Source organism: Oncorhynchus nerka, linkage group LG22, assembly GCF_034236695.1.
Source record: "Oncorhynchus nerka isolate Pitt River linkage group LG22, Oner_Uvic_2.0, whole genome shotgun sequence".
NCBI lineage: Eukaryota > Metazoa > Chordata > Actinopteri > Salmoniformes > Salmonidae > Oncorhynchus > Oncorhynchus nerka.
In genome coordinates, this window is record NC_088417.1 from 21515596 (window position 1) to 21534796 (window position 19201).

Sequence of the window (19201 nt, forward strand, 5' to 3'; positions counted from 1 at the left end):
CAGCTTACCCCTCACCAAAGACTAACCTTAATACTGTGAGGTGAAATTCTAATGGGAGAAAATTCTATGGGAAACTTCCTCCTACTCGGTTCTAAAGGTTTTTATTTGTTTATTTTTTTTACAACTTTATTTAACTAGGAAAGTCAGTTAAGAACACATTCTTATTTTCAATGATGGCCTAGGAACAGTGGGTTAACTGCCTGTTGAGGGGCAGAACGACAGATTTGTACCTTGTCAGGCTCAGGGGTTTGAACTTGCAACCTTCCGGTTACTAGTCCAACGCTCTAACCACTAGGCCGCCCCCAGGTTGACATAGATAATAGACGTGTGGTGTTTCACCTAGGATTTTTTTCAGCAGCGATGGCAGAGTTAGTGGGGGAGTATTCCTGCGGGGAGGGGCGAAGCATACATCTACATGATAAAACATGTAAATGTGTGCCTCTCTGCTAAATGCATATAGGGCAACACTGGGTGTGGCTGCCTGGAGTACCATATGTCACTGCTGTTCTAAGGTCTTTTGCAAAAGCCCCCGCCCATTCGTAAAGAGAAATGCCCCCTGGGATACCATAGTCCTCAAGATCCACAACAACCGGCGAGGCACCAGACAGACAGGCAGAGGCAATTAGGCCTAGCCATGCGCTGAACAATGGCAGCTATAGATAGAGGCTATATGAATGTAAATACTTCTACCATGACAAGCATCCTTCCTCCCTCCCAAAACAGTCTCATCACTGACACATGACTGGGCTGGTGGAGGCTTTGTAATTGAACTCCTGCTTTCACCTATCCAGTTATGTTAGATCAGGTAGGAAGTAAAGTGGGAGGCACATCACACAATGATGGAAATGTAGTTTACACAGCTCAGGCCACTGTTCTTATCGTAGCTTTTATCAGTAGAAAAGGATGCAAAATTGCTAATTAGGTCATACCCCTTGATTGTACCTGCAACAGTAGAACACAGAATACACAGATCTGGGCTAGGCATACACATGCAGTCCTGTGTTTAGTGATGGAAATGGCCCTAAGATTTGGGGCAGTTGAATGTGTGGTTTGATGTTGCAGTAGCAGTTCTGGTGGTGCACCAATTTGTCAGCAAACTGTTTGTGTTGTGTGTCTCACAGGACACACCTCTATCTACGCATAGGGCAGCGCACAATTGGCCCAGCGTCGTCTGGGTTTGGCTAGTATTGTAAATTAGAATTTGTTCTTAACTGACTTGTCTAGTTAAATAAAGGTTAAATAAAAAATGAAAAACTTCTAGGAATAATTATTTACAACCTGTAGGCCAGGGGGATGTATTATGTACTGTAGCAAACTCTTCTACCATTGTCATGCTGAATGAACAGAGAGAGGAGTCATAACACCACGTACCACTGTGTAATACCAATGTAATGATGGTTCTAACAATGATCAAGATGCCTAAATCCATCATCCAGGCCTACAGACAGCTACAGCCAGTTAGAGAGACAGGCCTAGTTAGTGTTGGAACAGCACCATGTATAGCCATCTTTAGCAGCAGCTTACATGATGTAAATATCTCAATTACTACACCATAAAGAAGGTGCCAGGCATCATTTGCACATGAATGTCTGATAGGCCTTTTCAGGTCGCCATGTTATACATGGTCACTACTATTCTGGTTGCACCTGTTCCAAGCCAGCTGGCACCTAGGCTAGGGGAGAAACTCACCACACAGCAGGTAACAAAGGTAGGTGCGCTTATTCTCCTTGATTAGTGAATAATCATTATCACGGTGAAGTTTCCACTGTTCGCGAGTTAGAGAAAAGACGGGTGTCGTTTAGTCTGTATAACCAGGCCATAACGTTAGTGTAACGTTAGTGTACCAGCATTGTTTCTCCATTGAATAATATACTGTCAGGGAGCTAACTAGCGCACACAGCTAGTTATATTATAATGCATTGGGTTGTTAGCTAGTAAGGTTAGATAATAGCTAGCTAGCTACTTACTTAGCGGTCCCCCTGGTCCCAGTCCTTGTTCTTTACAAGCGGGCGGAGTGCCGGTTTGCCTCTCGAAGTTGCCCGGGTTGGAGAAATAATCACGCAACCGCGGAAGCTCCCTCCCTGATTCCAACAGTTCGGTATGAAACTCAAGGGCCGTGAGGATGTAATGATCCCGTATTAACTGAGCAGCGATCACATCTACCGAGACCCGGGTCTCTGCCAAGGCAACTGTCATAGCCGCAGCTGCGACCGATACCGAGATGCCTTCCACACTGGGGCTGGTCCGGGTGCTGGACACTAAAAGGGCCGAAGGCTCGGCGTCGGCTTGCGGAGAGAATGGGTTGTTGGACGAGGGGCCTTGCGTTCCAACACTAGGGCTCTTTTCGATGTGAACACCGTCCTCTGCTCTCTGGTCTGCCTCATCTTCAGAATCACTCAGATTAAACGGGTTGACGTTACCCGCCGCCATTTTCCTACTATAAAGATTTGAGTAGCAAGCTAGCTAGCTAGCTGAGAATTGGACCCGTCTTCCTGGACGGATGGCTAGCTAGAAGGCTAGCTGGCTGAACCCTTCCTTCCTCGATCGACATGAAAATGGGTGAATTCAGGGTAGCGTTTGGTTGAATGTAATTTCAACACCCGCCTCTCCATGTAATAGCGGGATTGGATTGGATACGGGAGTTTTTAGGGAGAAACTGGGCAGGCCAGGAGCTTTGACAGCTGACAGCATCGGTTTGACAGCTAGCTAACCTTGCCGGAAAGTGATACTTTTCTCACCATCACTAAAATAAAGCATGGATGGATGGACGGACCATTGCTATATAGTTATAACCATGTTAATCCCTAATAGCGACTATGATCTATTTCATTTATGTAGCCGGCTGTGAAATCAAATGCCAGTAGTAGAACTACAATACCCACGGACCATTGCTGTAGCTCGTCATATTTACAACAAGGAAGTGGCGTTGTAACGTCCCAGTGTGGACTGATTTATTTTATAAGCTGCTTAGAAAGACAGACAGCAGGTTTTTAAGCCCATCGCGCCGGTAGATAAGCTTGACACACTGTACTAAAGGTTGTATAAGTGTGTTTCTTAATTTAGTTCACCTGAAATTAGGGTCTGTTGATGGGTGAAGTTGGGTCGCTAGACAGCAAAAAGTGGCAGGTGTGTGTTTGAATGACTTAACTCTCATTCATTCAAGATTCAAAGTAACCAATCTGCCACCGGCTTGAAACAAGAAAGTGTTCAAAGGTAAGATTTTTTATTTTGTTTAGCACGTCTGATGTTGTTGACATGTGGGACACATTTGTGTTCTAGTGAGTGAATGCGATAGCTAGAGTATGAATGGATGACAGCACCTTATAGACTCAGAAACATATGGCCACAACAGATTATCTGACGTCTATATCTAATAGCTATTTTCTGCTCTCTCTCTGTTCCTCTCCATCCATTCCTCCCTCCCTCCAGAACGTCTGGGGTCTCCCCAGACCCCAGTCTTCATCATGAGGATGATAATGTTCTTCCTGGTTGGGCTTCTGGTCCATGTCATTTTCTTCATCTCCATATTTGACATCTACTTCACATCGCCCCTGGTCCACGGCATGGCCCCCCAGGTGCCCTCCCTGCCTCCCCCTGCCTCCCGCCTGCTGCTGGTGGTTGCAGATGGACTCAGGGCAGACAGCCTCTATAAGCCTGATGCCAATGGATCCACCAGGGCTCCTTACTTAAGGTAACAGCTCTCTCAGATTAACTGGCTGTATGGAAGTGTGTGTGGACTCAGAGTTGTGTGTGCGTATGCATTTCTCACAGTGTGTGCGTGTGTTCTGAAGGAGTGTGATGGAAGAAACAGGGAGTTGGGGTGTGTCACACACTCGTGTTCCCACCGAGTCTCGACCTGGACACGTTGCTTTGATCGCTGGCTTCTACGAAGATGTCAGCGCTGTAGCTAAAGGTCAGTGTCTGTGTGTGTGTGTGTGTGTGCCAGCGTGTGTGTGTTCGTGCGTGTTACTAATGGAAGTGGGCAATTCTACAGTAACAGAGTGACACTGAGACCCAGATTTTTCACTTTAAAATGTATGTATCTGCACTGTTCTTCAAGTAAATATATGTTTTTTTCTGTGGAAATTGTTACAAGTAATTGTTTAAATTCGTCCTTGTGAAGAGTTATGTTTTGTTTCACTTTGCAATTATTGTTTATTGTTTTACATACCTTTTTAAAGTAAAACATCGGAGTCTGTTACTGTGTAATTTCCCTAGTGTTTATATGCTGCGTTCATAATATTTTCTCTTTGTGTGTGTGTGTGTGTGTGTGTAGGCTGGAAGGAGAATCCAGTGGAGTTTGACTCTGTGTTCAATGAGAGCAGACACACCTGGTGTTGGGGCAGCCCTGACATCCTGCCCATGTTTGCCAAAGGTTAACAAACACATGTACAATACTCAACCTTTCAAATACAGGAGAAACACAGATACACCACCATGTGTGGCTTATTAGATCATAAATAAACTAATCCTCTCTTTCTTTCTCTCTCTCGACCACCCTCTCACTTTCTTTTTATCATTCTTACCATCATCTCCATCTACACTTCTTCCCCCCTCCTGCAGGTGCCAGTGGGGACCATGTGTACACCTACACCTACCCAGCAGAGAGAGAGGACTTTGCCTCCACCGACGCCTCCAGACTGGACACCTGGGTCTTTGATGAAGTCAAGGTACTTATGGTGATGAGAACAGGGTGTGTGTGTGTGTGTTTGTCTCAGCATGGGGGTACAGACACTGTATCTATTTGCCTCTCTCCCCCACCTCCTCTCTCTTAGTCGTTCCTCCAGTCTGCCAGGGTGAACTCCAGTCTGATGTCCAGTTTACAGAAGGATCAGAATGTCTTCTTCCTCCACCTACTGGGCATTGACACCAATGGACACGCCCACAGACCCATGTCACAGTGAGATAGAAACCCTGTACAGACCAGAAATATCACATTCTAGATATACAGGAATATACAGAATATACAGAAACCATGTACAAACAAGAGATACATTATTCTCTAATATCTTTTAAATGAAGGACTGCAGATTTCAATTAGTGCATATAGTGGGGTCTACACAATGGATGGCAGGAAACACAGACTCATTTAGGCTACTAATGACCCTGTTTGATTTTGTCTCTTAAAAATCCCCTTTGTGTGCGTTGTGCGAAGGGAATATCTAGAGAACATACGTCTGGTTGACTCTGGGGTGAAAGAGCTGGTCTCCATGGTCGAGGACCTTTTTGACAACGATGGGAGAACAGCCTATGTGTTCACCTCTGACCACGGCATGACCAACTGGGGTAGGACTTCAGCTAGCTCAGAAAGGTGGTCACCATGGTAGTGAAGTAGTAGATCATGTATTGCTGTGTGTCTCCAGGCTCCCATGGTGCAGGCCACCCCTCTGAGACCCTGACCCCATTGTTGGTGTGGGGAGCTGGGGTTCACACTGCTCAGAGAGTCACTGAACCCCAGAAGTACTCCGATGGATACCTACAAGGTACTATAACTCAGTACTATTGGTCTGTGTGTGTTTGTCCTCCTACTCTCCTCTCTTCTTTCAACTCTTCTAGAGGGGGAAAAGGTAGGTCAGAGATTGTATTATTCTGTTGTAACACTTTACTCCAACCCTCAGATTGTATTATTCTGTTGTAACACTTTACTCCAACCCTCAGATTTTATTATTCTTGTTGTAACACTTTACTCCAACCCTCAGTTGTTCTACCTGTATATAACGGTCATAATGCTGACATAACACAATGTGTGATCCTGTGTCTGTTGGTGTTTCTCTGTCAGAATGGCAGCTGGAGGGCCTCCGCAGGGTTGATGTCAATCAGGTGAGACACCCATGTAGCCTCACCGCATCTGGCGCTGGCTGATGATGTCACAACCACGTATTTCCTCTATGAGTTGAAGATAGTCCAACAACAACAGTAATCTGTTCCCAGTCTAATGCCAGATGTGTGTTACAGGCAGACATAGCGCCACTGATGTCATCTCTTATTGGAGTGCCTATTCCTCTCAACTCTGTGGTGAGTAACACCTCATAACAGCATGTCAGTATCTTTAGAATACCATAATGAAGAGACATGTCAGTGGAAAAGCTGTTATACAGTAACCACAATCTGCACTGGGGTTACAGAGCTGCTTTGAGATGCAAAATAAAATATATGTGCAGACGATAAGGCATCATCTCATGCCATATATACCTTCTCTATATTGAGTGTGTGTGTGATATAAGGAATTGGGTATATAGTGCATTTATTATGCTGATAAAGTGTGTGTAATGTGTGTTGTGTAGGGTGTGTTACCACTGCAGTACCTGAACAACAGTGACCAGTTTAAAGCTGAGAGTATGTACTCTAACGCCATCCAGATACTGGAGCAGTTCAAGGTGAAATATAACATGGAGGATAATAATGTTGTTATGATGATGATGTTATACATTACATAACCAGGTGTATTTGTTCAAATATTCACCTCTGTTTCCAGGTGAAGATGGCTCAGAAAAAGGAAACGACTTTATCCTTTCTCTTCACTCCATACCAGTAAGTATCAACCGTAGAGATAGAACTATTGACTGTAATGGTAATTCTCTAGTTCAACTCGTATAAAGAGAGTGACATGACCAGTTGTGTGTAACCAGTGTGTCCTCCAATCTGTCTGTCTGTCCCTCAGGTTGCTGACAGAGTCACGCCAGGCAGAGTTTATCAACAAGGCCAGGGTTCTGATCCAGCTAGAGGAATATGAAGAAGCTGTAAGTACATTGGGTATCAAACCCCAGTTATCTGTACAACTGAAGTCCGTGTGGCCCACTGAGCTAAAGGCTAAAGCCTATGTTTTTTCTTGGGTTAAGTTGGTCATGATGACTGACAGATACTAGCTGCTAATATACTGAATGTTCTCTCTCCTCCCCCCACACCCTCTCTCTCAGATCTCTCTGTGCAGGTCTCTGATTGGCCATGCGTTGGAGGGTCTGTCCTACTACCACACCTATGACCGGTTCTTTCTGGGCTGTAGTGTTGTGCTGGGCTTCACAGGCTGGACCTCCTATGTGGTTCTTGTTATACTGAAGACACACGCCAGTCTCAGGAGACCACCCACACCCACTGACCAGGTGATCAAACACTCACACACACACAGTACATGGACACACACATGAAGGCAGGCACACACACCTCACCTCCTGTATCATTCTGCTGATACTGAAGAGATGTGTTCACAACCCTGTGTGTGTGTTGAAGGTGTCTGGTAAAACCCTGTGTGTGTTGAAGGTATCTGGTAAAACCCTGTGTGTGTGTGTTGAAGGTTTCTGGTAAAACCCTGTGTGTGTGTGTGTTGAAGGTGTCTGGTAAAACCCTGTGTGTGTGTGTGTTGAAAGTGTCTGGTAAAACCCTGTGTGTGTGTGTGTGTGTGTTGAAGATGTCTGGTAAAACCCTGTGTGTGTGTGTGTGTGTGTGTGTGTGTGTGTTGAAGGTGTCTGGTAAAACCCTGTGTGTGTGTGTGTTTGTGTGTTGAAGGTGTCTGGTAAAACCCTGTGTGTATGTGTTGAAGGTGTCTGGTAAAACCCTGTGTGTGTGTGTTGAAGGTGTCTGGTAAAACCCTGTGTGTATGTGTTGAAGGTGTCTGGTAAAACCCTGTGTGTGTGTATTGAAGGTGTCTGGTAAAACCCTGTGTGTGTGTATTGAAGGTGTCTGGTAAAACCCTGTGTGTGTGTATTGAAGGTGTCTGGTAAAACCCTGTGTGTGTGTATTGAAGGTGTCTGGTAAAACCCTGTGTGTGTGTATTGAAGGTGTCTGGTAAAACCCTGTGTGTGTGTATTGAAGGTGTCTGGTAAAACCCTGTGTGTGTGTATTGAAGGTGTCTGGTAAAACCCTGTGTGTGTGTATTGAAGGTGTCTGGTAAAACCCTGTGTGTGTGTTGAAGGTGTCTGGTAAAACCCTGTGTGTGTGTTGAAGGTGTCTGGTAAAACCCTGTGTGTGTGTTGAAGGTGTCTGGTAAAACCCTGCGTGTGTGTGTGTGTGTTGAAGGTGTCTGGTAAAACCCTGTGGTGGATGGGTGTGGGAGCTACGCTGCTGATTGGAATGTTCCTGATAATCCAGAGAAGTCCAGTAACCTACTACATCTACTGTCTACTGCCTGTCCCTGTCTGGTACTCTGTCCTCAAAGAGTGAGTACACACACACGCACACACACACAGTTTGAAGTAATTTGATGAGTTGAATGGATGAAAGGGAGGTATTTTACTTATTCTATGCCACTACATTTTTCATGATCGCAAAGTGTTTATTTTGATGATATCAACCATACGTGTGTGTTTCAGGTTTGGAACTCTAACAGATCTGGTTCGTTCGTACAGTTCACTACCACTGGGTAAATGCTTTGGCTACTTTGCCCTGGTCACATTTGGGATTGAACTTCTGGTAAGCAGCCACCATATGGTCACTATTTCACTAATGGCTCAATTCAATATAATCTGCATTTCTACTTGGAAAAAGTTGCTACTGTGTCTGTCTCCCCCAGGTGGTGAGTTTCTTCTATCGGGCCATGTTGACTGTAGGCCTGGCCGTTCTCTCTCTCTGGCCCCTCCTCTCTGGCCTCTACAGCAAGGCCAAGGTAAGACGATGCTGGCTGTTCTCTCTCTCTGGCCCCTCCTCTCTGGCCTCTACAGCAAGGCCAAGGTAAGACGATGCTGGCTGTTCTCTCTCTCTGGCCCCTCCTCTCTGGCCTCTACAGCAAGGCCAAGGTAAGACGATGCTGGCTGTTCTCTCTCTCTGGCCCCTCCAGCAAGGCCAAGGTAAGACGATGCTGGCTGTTCTCTTTCTCTGGCCCCTCCTCTCTGGCCTCTACAGCAAGGCCAAGGTAAGACGACGAGTGGCTTGTAGTTCTTTACTAGTCTGGTCTCTAGCTCCTTCCCCTTTGAGGTGCACAAATCTGAAAGGACAGGATAGCAAGCAATATGGCAGGAGCACAAAGCACGTGTAAAATATGTTTAATTTATTTTTCTCTCTCACTCTAAATATCTTTCTGTCTTTCACTCTAAATATATCTCCCTTTGTCCTCTCTCTCTGTCTTCTTCTCTCTCTGTGTCTGTCTGTAGTTTAGGTCAGTGAGCTGGGTCCTGTGTTGTTTGTTTCTGGCCACATTTCCCATGATGCCAGTTGTTGGGAGAGAAGCCAACATCCACATGGTGTAAGTATTCTAACTTCTCTACAACATTACAGCAATGCTTCTTAGCCCTCTTTAAAAAGTAAAATAGCATTATATATCTTTCTCTCTTTCTTTCCTCTCTCTGTAGTACCTGTGCAGGTGTACTCTCTCTGTTCATTTCCACCTTTTACCTCTGGTTGGCACGGAAACGGACTACACTACACCTGACTGACCGCTACCTCTTAATCTTCCAGGTAACGAATGTGTGTGTGCGTGGGTGCACGTGCGTGTGTGTGTTAATCAGTATTGTTTCTATGTGTATAGATGCTCCATGTAGCAGTGTGTGCCTATGTGCCCACCAGCACTCATTCCAGTCTGCAGCTGAAACAGGGTCTGCCTCTCCTCAACCAGATGATCAGTTGGACTACACTGGGTGGGCACCAACTCTCTCTCTCTCTCTCTTTTTCTTTATGATAAAAGTCCTTGAAATATCTGTATGATCATCAAAACCAGGCTTATAAAGATAACTGGCATCTCTCTCTCTCCCAGGTTCCTCTCTGTTTGTTCCTTTGTTGAGTTCTACTCGTCTGTTCCATCGTCTGCTCAGTATCTTCCTCTCCCTCACAGCCACCTACCTACTACTGAGTACTGGGTAAGAGATAGTCAGGCAATGCTCAACAAGTGTAAGCTTACACTGCAGTGATTAGCTGGTATCGTACCTGTACTAATTGTGCGTGTGTGTGTCAGGTCTGAGGCTCTGTTCCCGCCAGTCTTGTCCTGGCTGATGTTTGTGTGGATCAACATAGAACAGGAAGCCATGCTCTCTCAAGGTATCTCTGGGAGACAGGAGGTATAAACCGTTACGTTGTTACTGTTTTCTATTGATGAATGGTTCTACTTGCAATCTACTTTAGTTGAATGTTCCTAATGCATGTTGATCTGGATAAGAGTGACTGCTGAATGACTGGAGCCATGTAAATGTATACACTCTCTATGCACGGACTCTGTGTCAAGGACCAGTCTCATGTTAATCACCTCCGACTAATACAGCTACTTCCTGGTAAACACGGGAACCACTGCTAGTCCCTCCACTTGGCACAATGCCATGGTTAATCCTCTGAGCATAGAAGACAACCTTATTGGTGTAGAATGTCTGGTATAGCATTATACGATGCAGTGTTACACTGTATCAAGTCATTGTGGCTTTATTATGAAATACATTTGTGCCATTGTTTTTCAGCTGTCCACGCTTGACTTCTCTGAAAACATTGACATCACCAAGATTAGACAACTAAAGCTGGATGACATCAGAAGATCCTACTTCTTCGTATCCTTTTCCTTGGTGACACTGCTGACTGTTAATGACCTATAGGCAGCGCTAGTTTAACCCTGGTGATAGTTGTCCCTATCTGATGTAGTTGCTGTCTGAGCTGGCTAAAGAAGAAGAACAGTGTTATTTCGACACATTGGTTTTTAAGCACAAACCCTAACATCACTCTTGACCTTATGCAAACGAATAGCATTTTGACCGTCTCTCTCTCTAAACTACTGGCTATTCTGTAAAACCACTGTCTGGTTCCTTGACATTAGGCTGTCAGGTTTTCTTCATAATTACAGCCTTCTTTGGTACTGGGAACATAGCATCCATTAACAGGTATTGTATGGTGGAGACTGGGGCTCTGGACCAATATGGGTTTATTCATGAGTGCATTAGGTTGGCTTTCACATTTACATTCTTTCACTATCTGACCTCTGAAACCCTTCTTGTCTTTCTCTGGGTTCTCTTTTTCTCGACTCTACTATGTCTCTTTGTTCTTGCTTCCTCTTTCTTCTTGCACCCCCTTCTCTCGCTCTCTCTACTCTCCTTCTCCCCCCTCTCTCTCGCTCCCCCCCTCCTACTCTCTCTCTACTCTCCTTCTCCCCCTCTCTCTCGCCCCCTCCCTCCTACTCTCTCTCTGTAGTTTTGATCCAGCCTCAGTGTACTGCTTCCTCACCGTCTTCAACCCCTTTATCATGGGAGGCCTGATGATGTGGAAGGTACCACACCCCACACACAAACACACACACACTACAATGTCATACCATATGAAAGTACACTACCGTGTAGACTCCGGGATGCTGGCCTTCTAGGCAGAGTTGCAAAGAAAAAGCCATATCTCAGACTGGCCAATAAAAATAAAAGATTAAGATTGGCAAAATAACATAGACATTGGACAGAGGAACTCTGCCTAGAAGGCCAGCATCCCGGAGTCACCTCTTCACTGTTGACATTGTTATTTTGCGGGTACTATTTAATGAAGCTGCCAGTTGAGGACATGTGAGGCATCTGTTTCTCAAACTAGACACTCTAATGTACTTGTTCTCTTGCTCAGTTGTGCACCGGGGCCTCCCACTCCTCTTTCTATTCTGGTTAGAGCCAGTTTGCGCTGTTCTGTGAAGGGAGTAGTACACAGCGTTGTATGAGATCTTCAGTTTCTTGGCAATTTCTCGCATGGAATCACCTTAATTTCTCAGAACAAGAATAGACTGACGCGTTTCAGAAGAAGGTTCTTTGTTTCTGGCCATTTTGAGCCTCAACTTGTCTAAAGAAGTCCAGTTTAATTGCTTCTTTAAATCAGCACAACCGTTTTCAGCTGTGCTAACATAATTACAAAAGGGTTTTCTAATGATCAATTAGCCTTTTAAAATGATAAACTTGGATTAGTTAACACAACATGCCATTGGAACACAGGAGTGATAGTTGCTGAAAATGGGCCTCTGTACGCCTATGTAGATATTCCATAACAAATCTGCTGCTGTTGTTTCCAACTACAATAGTCATTTACAACATTAGCAATGTCTACACTGTATTTCTGATCAATGTGATGTTATTTTAAAGGACAAAAAAAGTTTATTTAAAAAACAAGGACCTTTCTAAGTGACCCCAAACTTTGGAACGGTAGTGTATGTTAAAAGGAAACAATACTCAACTTATAATGGTGCCCACAAGATTGTGGTTAACCATGACTATTCTAACAACAGGTGTGGGTTACATTCGTTTAGGTCTACATATCGGTCTGCATACACAATATGCCTCTATGGATTGTAGTATTGTCTTGTAGTCTCTCACTCAACTCGCTGAGTGACATTGACAGAGCAAATATACATATCGTCAACAAAACGGATCACAACTTTGCAAATAATCCACAATGTGTTGTAATCTGCCCACACTTTTACAATGGAGTCCATTGCCTAAAAGAGTGAAGATGAGACTGTTGTTGTTACAGGTGATAATCCCATTCATCATCGTTATGTGTACGTTTGAAACCATCCAGGTCTCTACACAACTTTCCTCCAGAAGGTAACAGTTAGCTTGGTTCCATCATGTGAAAATCAAGTACACATACAGACAGACATACAGTATTTTGAGAAATTAGCTCATGGGGTCATTTATTTAATTAATAATTTCTCTTCTTTTGTTTCCAGTCTGTTCCTCATCGTCCTGGTGATTTCTGACCTGATGGCTCTGGTAAGGAATGATACCGCTATTAGCAATATGTAAGTCTCTGATATGGTAGCCTCTGGTAAGGAATGAGACAGCTATTAGCAATATGGAAGTCTCTGGTAAGGAATGAGACAGCTATTAGCAATATGGTAGCCTCTGGTAAGGAATGAGACAGCTATTAGCAATATGGTAGCCTCTGGTAAGGAATCAGACAGCTATTAGCAATATGGTTGCCTCTGGTAAGGAATCAGACAGCTATTAGCAATATGGTTGCCTCTGGTAAGGAATCAGACAGCTATTAGCAATATGGAAGTCTCTGGTAAGGAATGAGACAGCTATTAGCAATATGGTTGCCTCTGGTAAGGAATGAGACAGCTACTAGCAATATGGTTGCCTCTGGTAAGGAATGAGACAGCTACTAGCAATATGGTTGCCTCTGGTAAGGAATCAGACAGCTATTAGCAATATGGTTGCCTCTGGTAAGGAATGAGACAGCTACTAGCAATATGGTTGCCTCTGGTAAGGAATCAGACAGCTATTAGCAATATGGTTGCCTCTGGTAAGGAATGAGACAGCTACTAGCAATATGGAAGCCTCTGGTAAGGAATCAGACAGCTATTAGCAATATGGTTGCCTCTGGTAAGGAATCAGACAGCTACTAGCAATATGGAAGTCTCTGGTAAGGAATGAGACAGCTATTAGCAATATGGTTGCCTCTGGTAAGGAATCAGACAGCTATTAGCAATATGGAAGTCTCTGGTAAGGAATCAGACAGCTATTAGCAATATGGTTGCCTCTGGTAAGGAATCAGACAGCTATTAGCAATATGGTTGCTTCTGGTAAGCTGTGGAAATGTCACCATATTCTCCATCTCTACCTCATCCTCCTCTCTTCCTCTCTCCATCCCTCTTTCCTCCAGCATTTCTTCTTCCTAGTGCAGGACTATGGGAGCTGGTTGGACATTGGCACCAGGTAGGACCCAGCAGAGAGAGAGGTTTAGCATGTCTTATGGCTTATTTATAAACTGGGTGGTTTGAGTCCCGAATGCAGATTGGATGAAATCCGTGCTATATCAGACCATATACCATGGGTTTGACAAAACATGTATTCTTACTACTCTAATTACGTTGGTAACCAGTTTATAATAGCTATAAGGCACTGAGGGGGTTTGTGGTATATAGCTAATATACCACGTCTAAAGGCTGTCTCCAGGAACTCTGTGTTGAGTCGTGCTTAAGAACAGCCCTTAGCCGTGGTATATTCACCAAATACAGTGCATTCGGAAACCCATTGAATTTTTCAAAATGTTGTTCCGTTACAGCCTTATTCTAAAATGTATGATTGTTTGCCACCCCCCTCAATCTACACACAATACACCATAATGACAAAGCAAAAACAGGTTTTTATATTTGTTTGCAAATTTATTAAAAATAAACAACTTTAATAAACAACTCACATTTACATAACTTTTCAGACCCTTTACTCAGTCCTTTGTTGAAGCACCTTTGTCAGCGATTACAGTTTTGAGTAATCTTCGGTATGACTCTACATCGGGTTCAAATCTGGGCTCTGGCTGGGCCACTCAAGAACATTCAGAGACTTGTCCCGAAGCCACTCCTGCATTGTCTTGGCTGTGTGCTTAGGGTCGTTGTCATGCTGGAAGGTGAACCTTCAGCCCAGTCTGAGGTCTTGAGCGCTCTAGAGCAGGTTTTCATCAAGGTTCTTTCTGTACTTTGCTCTGTTCATCTTTCCCTTGATCCAGTCTAGTCTCCCAGTCCGCTGAAAAACATCCCTGCAGCATGATGCTGCCACCACAATGCTTCACCGTAGGGATGGTGCCAGGTTTCCTCCAGATGTGACACTTGGCATTCAGGCCAAAGAGGTCAATCTTGGTTTCATCAGACCAGAGAATCTTGTTTCTCATGGTCAGAGTCCTTTAGGTGCCTTTTGGCAAACTCAAAGCAGGCTGTCATGTGCCTTTTACTGAAGAGTAGCTTCCCTCTGGCCACTCTACCATAAAGGCCTGATTGGTGGGGTGCTGCAGAGATGGTTGTCCCATCTCCACAGAGGAACTCTGGAGCAACCATCGGGTTCTTGGTCACCTCCCCGACCAAGGCCCTTCTCCCACGTTTCCTCAGTTTGGCCGGACGGCCAGCTCTAGGAAGTCTTGGTGGTTCCAAACTTCTTGCATTTAAGAATGATGGAGGCCACTGTGTTGTTAGGGACCTTCAATGGTGCAGAAATGTGTTGGTACCCTGCGCCTCGACACATTACTGTCTCAGAGCTCTACGGACAATTATTTTGTTCTCATGGCTTGGTTTTTGCTCTGAATGCACGGTCAACTGCGGGACCTTATATAGGCAGGTGTGTGCCTTTCCAAATCATGTCCAATCAATTGAATGTAGCACAGGTGGACTACAATTAAGTTGTAGAAACATCTCAAGGATGATCAATGGAAACAGGATACATCTGAGGTCAATTGTCGAGTCTCATACATTTCTAAAAACCTGTTTTTGCTTTGTCATTATAGGGTATTGTGTGTAGATTGAGTTTTTTAAAATTAATTTATTTTTAGAAAGGCTGTAACAATGTGGAAAAAGTCAAGGGTTCTGAATGCTTTCCAAATGCACTGTACCACACACCCTTGGGCCTTATTGATTAAATTAGCCCATACTGTCAGGAGGCTGGTGGGCGGAGATATAGAAGTACAGGCTCAATGTAATGAATGGAAATGTGTTTTGATACCTCTCCATTTATTCCATTACAACAAGCCTGTTCTCCTATATTTTGGCCCACCAGCATCCACACACACTTACTTACCATATATACACTGCTCAAAAAAATAAAGGGAACACTTGAACAACACAATGTAACTCCAAGTCAATCACACTTCTGTGAAATCAAACTGTCCACTTAGGAAGCAACACTGATTGACAATAAATTTCACATGCTGTTGTGCAAATGGAATAGACACAGGTGGAAATTTTAGGCAATTAGCAAGACACCCCCAATAAAGGAGTGGTTCTGCAGGTGGTGACCACAGACCACTTCTCAGTTCCTATGCTTCCTGGCTGATGTTTTGGTCACTTTTGAATGCTGGCGGTGCTTTCACTCTAGTGGTAGCATGAGACGGAGTCTACAACCCACACAAGTTGCTCAGGTAGTACAGCTCATCCAGGATGGAACATCAATGCGAGCTGTGGCAAGAAGGTTTGCTGTGTCTGTCAGCGTAGTGTCCAGAGCATGGAGGCGCTACCAGGAGACAGGCCAGTACATCAGGAGACGTGGAGGAGGCCGTAGGAGGGCAACAACCCAGCAGCAGGACCACTACCTCCGCCTTTGTGCAAGGAGGAGCACTGCCAGAGCCCTGCAAAATGACCTCCAGCAGGCCACAAATGTGCATGTGTCTGCTCAAACGGTCAGAAACAGACTCCATGAGGGTGGTATGAGGGCCCGACGTCCACAGGTGGGGGTTGTGCTTACAGCCCAACACCGTGCAGGACGTTTGGCATTTGCCAGAGAACACCAAGATTAGCAAATTCGCCACTGGCGCCCTGTGCTCTTCACAGATGAAAGCAGGTTCACACTGAGCACATGTGACAGACGTGACAGTCTGGAGACGCCGTGGGGAACGTTCTGCTGCCTGCAACATCCTCCAGCATGACCGGTTTGGCGGTGGGTCAGTCATGGTGTGGGGTGGCATTTCTTTGGGGGGCCGCACAGCCCTACATGTGCTCGCCAGAGGTAGCCTGACTGCCATTAGGTACCGAGATGAGATCCTCAGACCCCTTGTGAGACCATATGCTAGTGCGGGTGGCTCAAGTGTGTCAGCAGTTCCTGCAAGAGGAAGGTATTGATACTATGGACTGGCCCGCCCGTTCCCCAGATCTGAATCCAAATGAGCACATCTGGGACATCATGTCTCACTCCATCCACCAACGCCACGTTGCACCACAGACTGTCCAGGAGTTGACGGATGCTTTAGTTCAGGTCTGGGAGGAGATCCCTCAGGAGACCATCCGCCACCTCATCAGGAGCATGCCCAGGCATTGTAGGGAGGTCATACAGGCACGTGGAGGCCACACACACTACTGAGCCTCATTTTGACTTGTTTTAAGGACATTACATCAAAGTTGGATCAGCCTGTAGTGTGGTTTTCCACTTTAATTTTGAGTGTGACTCCAAATCCAGACCTCCATGGGTTGATAAATTTGATTTCCATTGATCATTTTTGTGTGATTTTGTTGTCAGCACATTCAACTATGTAAAGAAAAAAGTATTTAATAAGAATATTTTATTCATTCAGATCTAGGATGTGTTATTATTTTAGTGTTCCTTTTATTTTTTTGAGCAGTGTATATATCTATATCTCTCTGTTTCCAGTATCAGCCACTATGTGATTGTGATGTCCATGACCATCTTCCTGATGCTGCTCAGTCTCATGACCCACATCCTCACGTCCGGGAGAGTCTCTCTGTGGAGGACACGCAAGATGCACTTCCCCTGAACACTATCTCTCTCACTCTGTGTGTGAGTTTTTAATCATGCCTATTTATTAACATTCTCCATTAGATTTACCTGAAGTGCACAATTATGCAAAGCAAGATGCCGTAGGACTAACTTTTGATGTGCACTGGAATTGTTTTATTGTAGATGTCTACATTAAAACTGTGGCTTATCAAAGTCAAGGCAGCACAAACATAACCACATGTAACTTATGGAGTTATTCCCGTAAAAGTTAAATTAAATGCAGTCTCAAATAGCCGCCTTTCCCTTTTGAATAGCCGGGTAACGGCACACATTTCAGCAAATGAACGCTGTTTACGAGGTTACCATGAATTGCCATTAATTGTTTACAAGGTTTAATGTTTGATTTGTTAAATTTCACAAATTCAGTAAGGACTCAAAAAGAAATATAGCAATCATCCATTTTTATCGACAGTAATAAACTGGTAGCCATTGGCTGCGAAAAGCTGAGAACTGTTAGCTAACTGGCAACCACAAAAAGTCAATTTCGGGAGTACAGACCCCCAGAAATTGGCTGTTCGCCCTCTAGTGGCAAAAGTAAGAACTGCCGAAAATACACAGTCAAAGAAGAGAATAATTGTACGTATTCTGGCAAGGATCTATGGGGGAGTATATATAGCCATACTAAGACAAAAGAAATGTGACAATGTAAATGATAACACATTTGTGCAGGAAATGAAGACATTGATTAAAATGCTGGAAGTGATTGCTGGAATTAAACCAATAACTATGCAAATCTGTGAAATAGACACCTGGCTCAAATAGAAGCCTGTCTCTAATAATCCTCTTTCTGTTTTCAGTGATTCAAGAAGATAAACTCCCAGGCCATTTGACTTTTTTAAAAGTTTTTTAATTTGACTTTTTTAACGGTACATAAACTGATCAGATCAGAATTCTGAAGTCTGACAAATGTTATTTTTTTTGAGGGGCGACAATGTCATAGAGGACCCGGTGTGCATTCACAACACTCCATAGGCGACAGAGGTCACAGGTGTCGAGGGGAACAGTCAACATGCCGGCGATCAGAGGAAGGCTCCAGGCAGGTGGAAATGATCACATAACAGCACAGTCCAAACTCCGATGTCAGTCAGCTAGCGCGCTAGCACTAAGCCAAGGTTACAAAAGCTCCGGTAGGCCAAAAGTTGGACAAAACAAATGACAAAAGACAAACGAGGTACTAAACAATTAGAGTAGGCAGGGATGATTTGAAGCAAGTCACATTCTGAATGTGCAGAATGCCCCATGTGTAATATGATAGCTGGTTTACATCACACTTCCTCGTGAATGTTGGATTGTAGCTCACCACCGCCAACACTCGGTCTCTTAATGACGGTGGCAATTGTGCATTGTGGGTAGTTAAGACGTTATCCGAAAATAAGTTAATACATATTTAAAACCCCAAAACAGAACTATTTTGGAAGTTATAGTTAACCAGATCGTGACTACAACTAAGTTTGACTACACTGTGTTGTCACTTTGTTGAGTAAAAACTGCTGCTTTCTACCCTTTAAGTCTAGGTATAAGTCTATTTGAATATTTGATCTGTATATGATATTGACAACACTATTTTCAACTACTGTTCACCAAAAACATTATGTATAATTTAAATGAAGCCATTAAGTAATGAAACAAGAGTAATAATATGCCATTTAGCAGACGGTTTTATCCAAAGCGACTTAGTCATGCGAGCATACATTTTACATATGGGTGGTCCCAGGAATCAAACCCACTACCCTGGTGTTAAACGCCATGCTCTACCAACTGAGCTACAAAGGACCATGCTCAAGAGTAGCCTAACTAACTTAATTGAATAGTTGATAAGGGATGTATTTGTGTGTTACTAATGTGTTATTGAATTGTTTCCTACTTCGATGTGTGGTAAATAGTATATTCTACAGGGTTATCTATCCTATTAATATTGTATTACATCTATTTTTGTCAACTGATACTATATGATGAATTACCTGGTGGATATGGATGGTGTATTAAAATGTTAATTTACTGCCAGTGCGTTGTCCTGTAGTGTTTCTACTGTACATTAATCCAGAGGCAAGACC

At 44.1% G+C, this 19201-nt stretch overlaps 2 protein-coding genes across 9 annotated transcripts in view; one reads left to right on the top strand and one right to left on the bottom strand.

Annotated features, from left to right (window-relative positions):
• relch (RAB11 binding and LisH domain, coiled-coil and HEAT repeat containing) overlaps positions 1-2549 on the bottom strand; it is a 48027-nt gene extending 45478 nt beyond the window's left edge. For 5 of the 7 annotated variants that reach the window (XM_029649172.2, XM_029649174.2, XM_029649171.2 and 2 more), the window contains exon 1: positions 1968-2541. In XM_029649172.2, the coding sequence (XP_029505032.1) occupies positions 1968-2430 (463 nt within the window). In that variant the 5' untranslated portion in view covers positions 2431-2541. Of the gene's footprint in view, positions 1-1967 lie in introns of all 7 variants that reach the window. The other 2 variants (XM_029649173.2, XM_029649176.2) reach the window with 2 other exon arrangements.
• Positions 1621-19151, top strand: pign (phosphatidylinositol glycan anchor biosynthesis, class N). 2 transcript variants are annotated; one of them, XM_029649178.2, is made up of 31 exons: positions 1621-1708; positions 3164-3213; positions 3430-3691; positions 3792-3913; positions 4277-4375; positions 4564-4670; positions 4776-4900; positions 5156-5286; positions 5364-5483; positions 5780-5820; positions 5956-6015; positions 6285-6377; positions 6476-6531; positions 6662-6740; positions 6918-7100; positions 8014-8153; positions 8307-8406; positions 8507-8599; positions 9084-9175; positions 9282-9387; positions 9458-9566; positions 9683-9785; positions 9881-9983; positions 10374-10460; positions 10732-10787; positions 11095-11170; positions 12400-12473; positions 12599-12641; positions 13537-13589; positions 17001-17147; positions 17945-19151. In XM_029649178.2, exons 3-30 carry the CDS (start codon positions 3465-3467, stop codon positions 17122-17124), a joined length of 2802 nt encoding a protein of 933 aa, XP_029505038.1. In that variant the 5' UTR covers positions 1621-1708; positions 3164-3213; positions 3430-3464; the 3' UTR covers positions 17125-17147; positions 17945-19151. The 2 variants fall into 2 exon arrangements, with proteins under 2 accessions (XP_029505038.1, XP_029505039.1); XM_029649179.2 differs by lacking the exon at positions 1621-1708 and having other exon boundaries at positions 2640-3213; positions 17001-17143.
• The last annotated feature ends 50 nt before the right edge of the window (positions 19152-19201 follow it).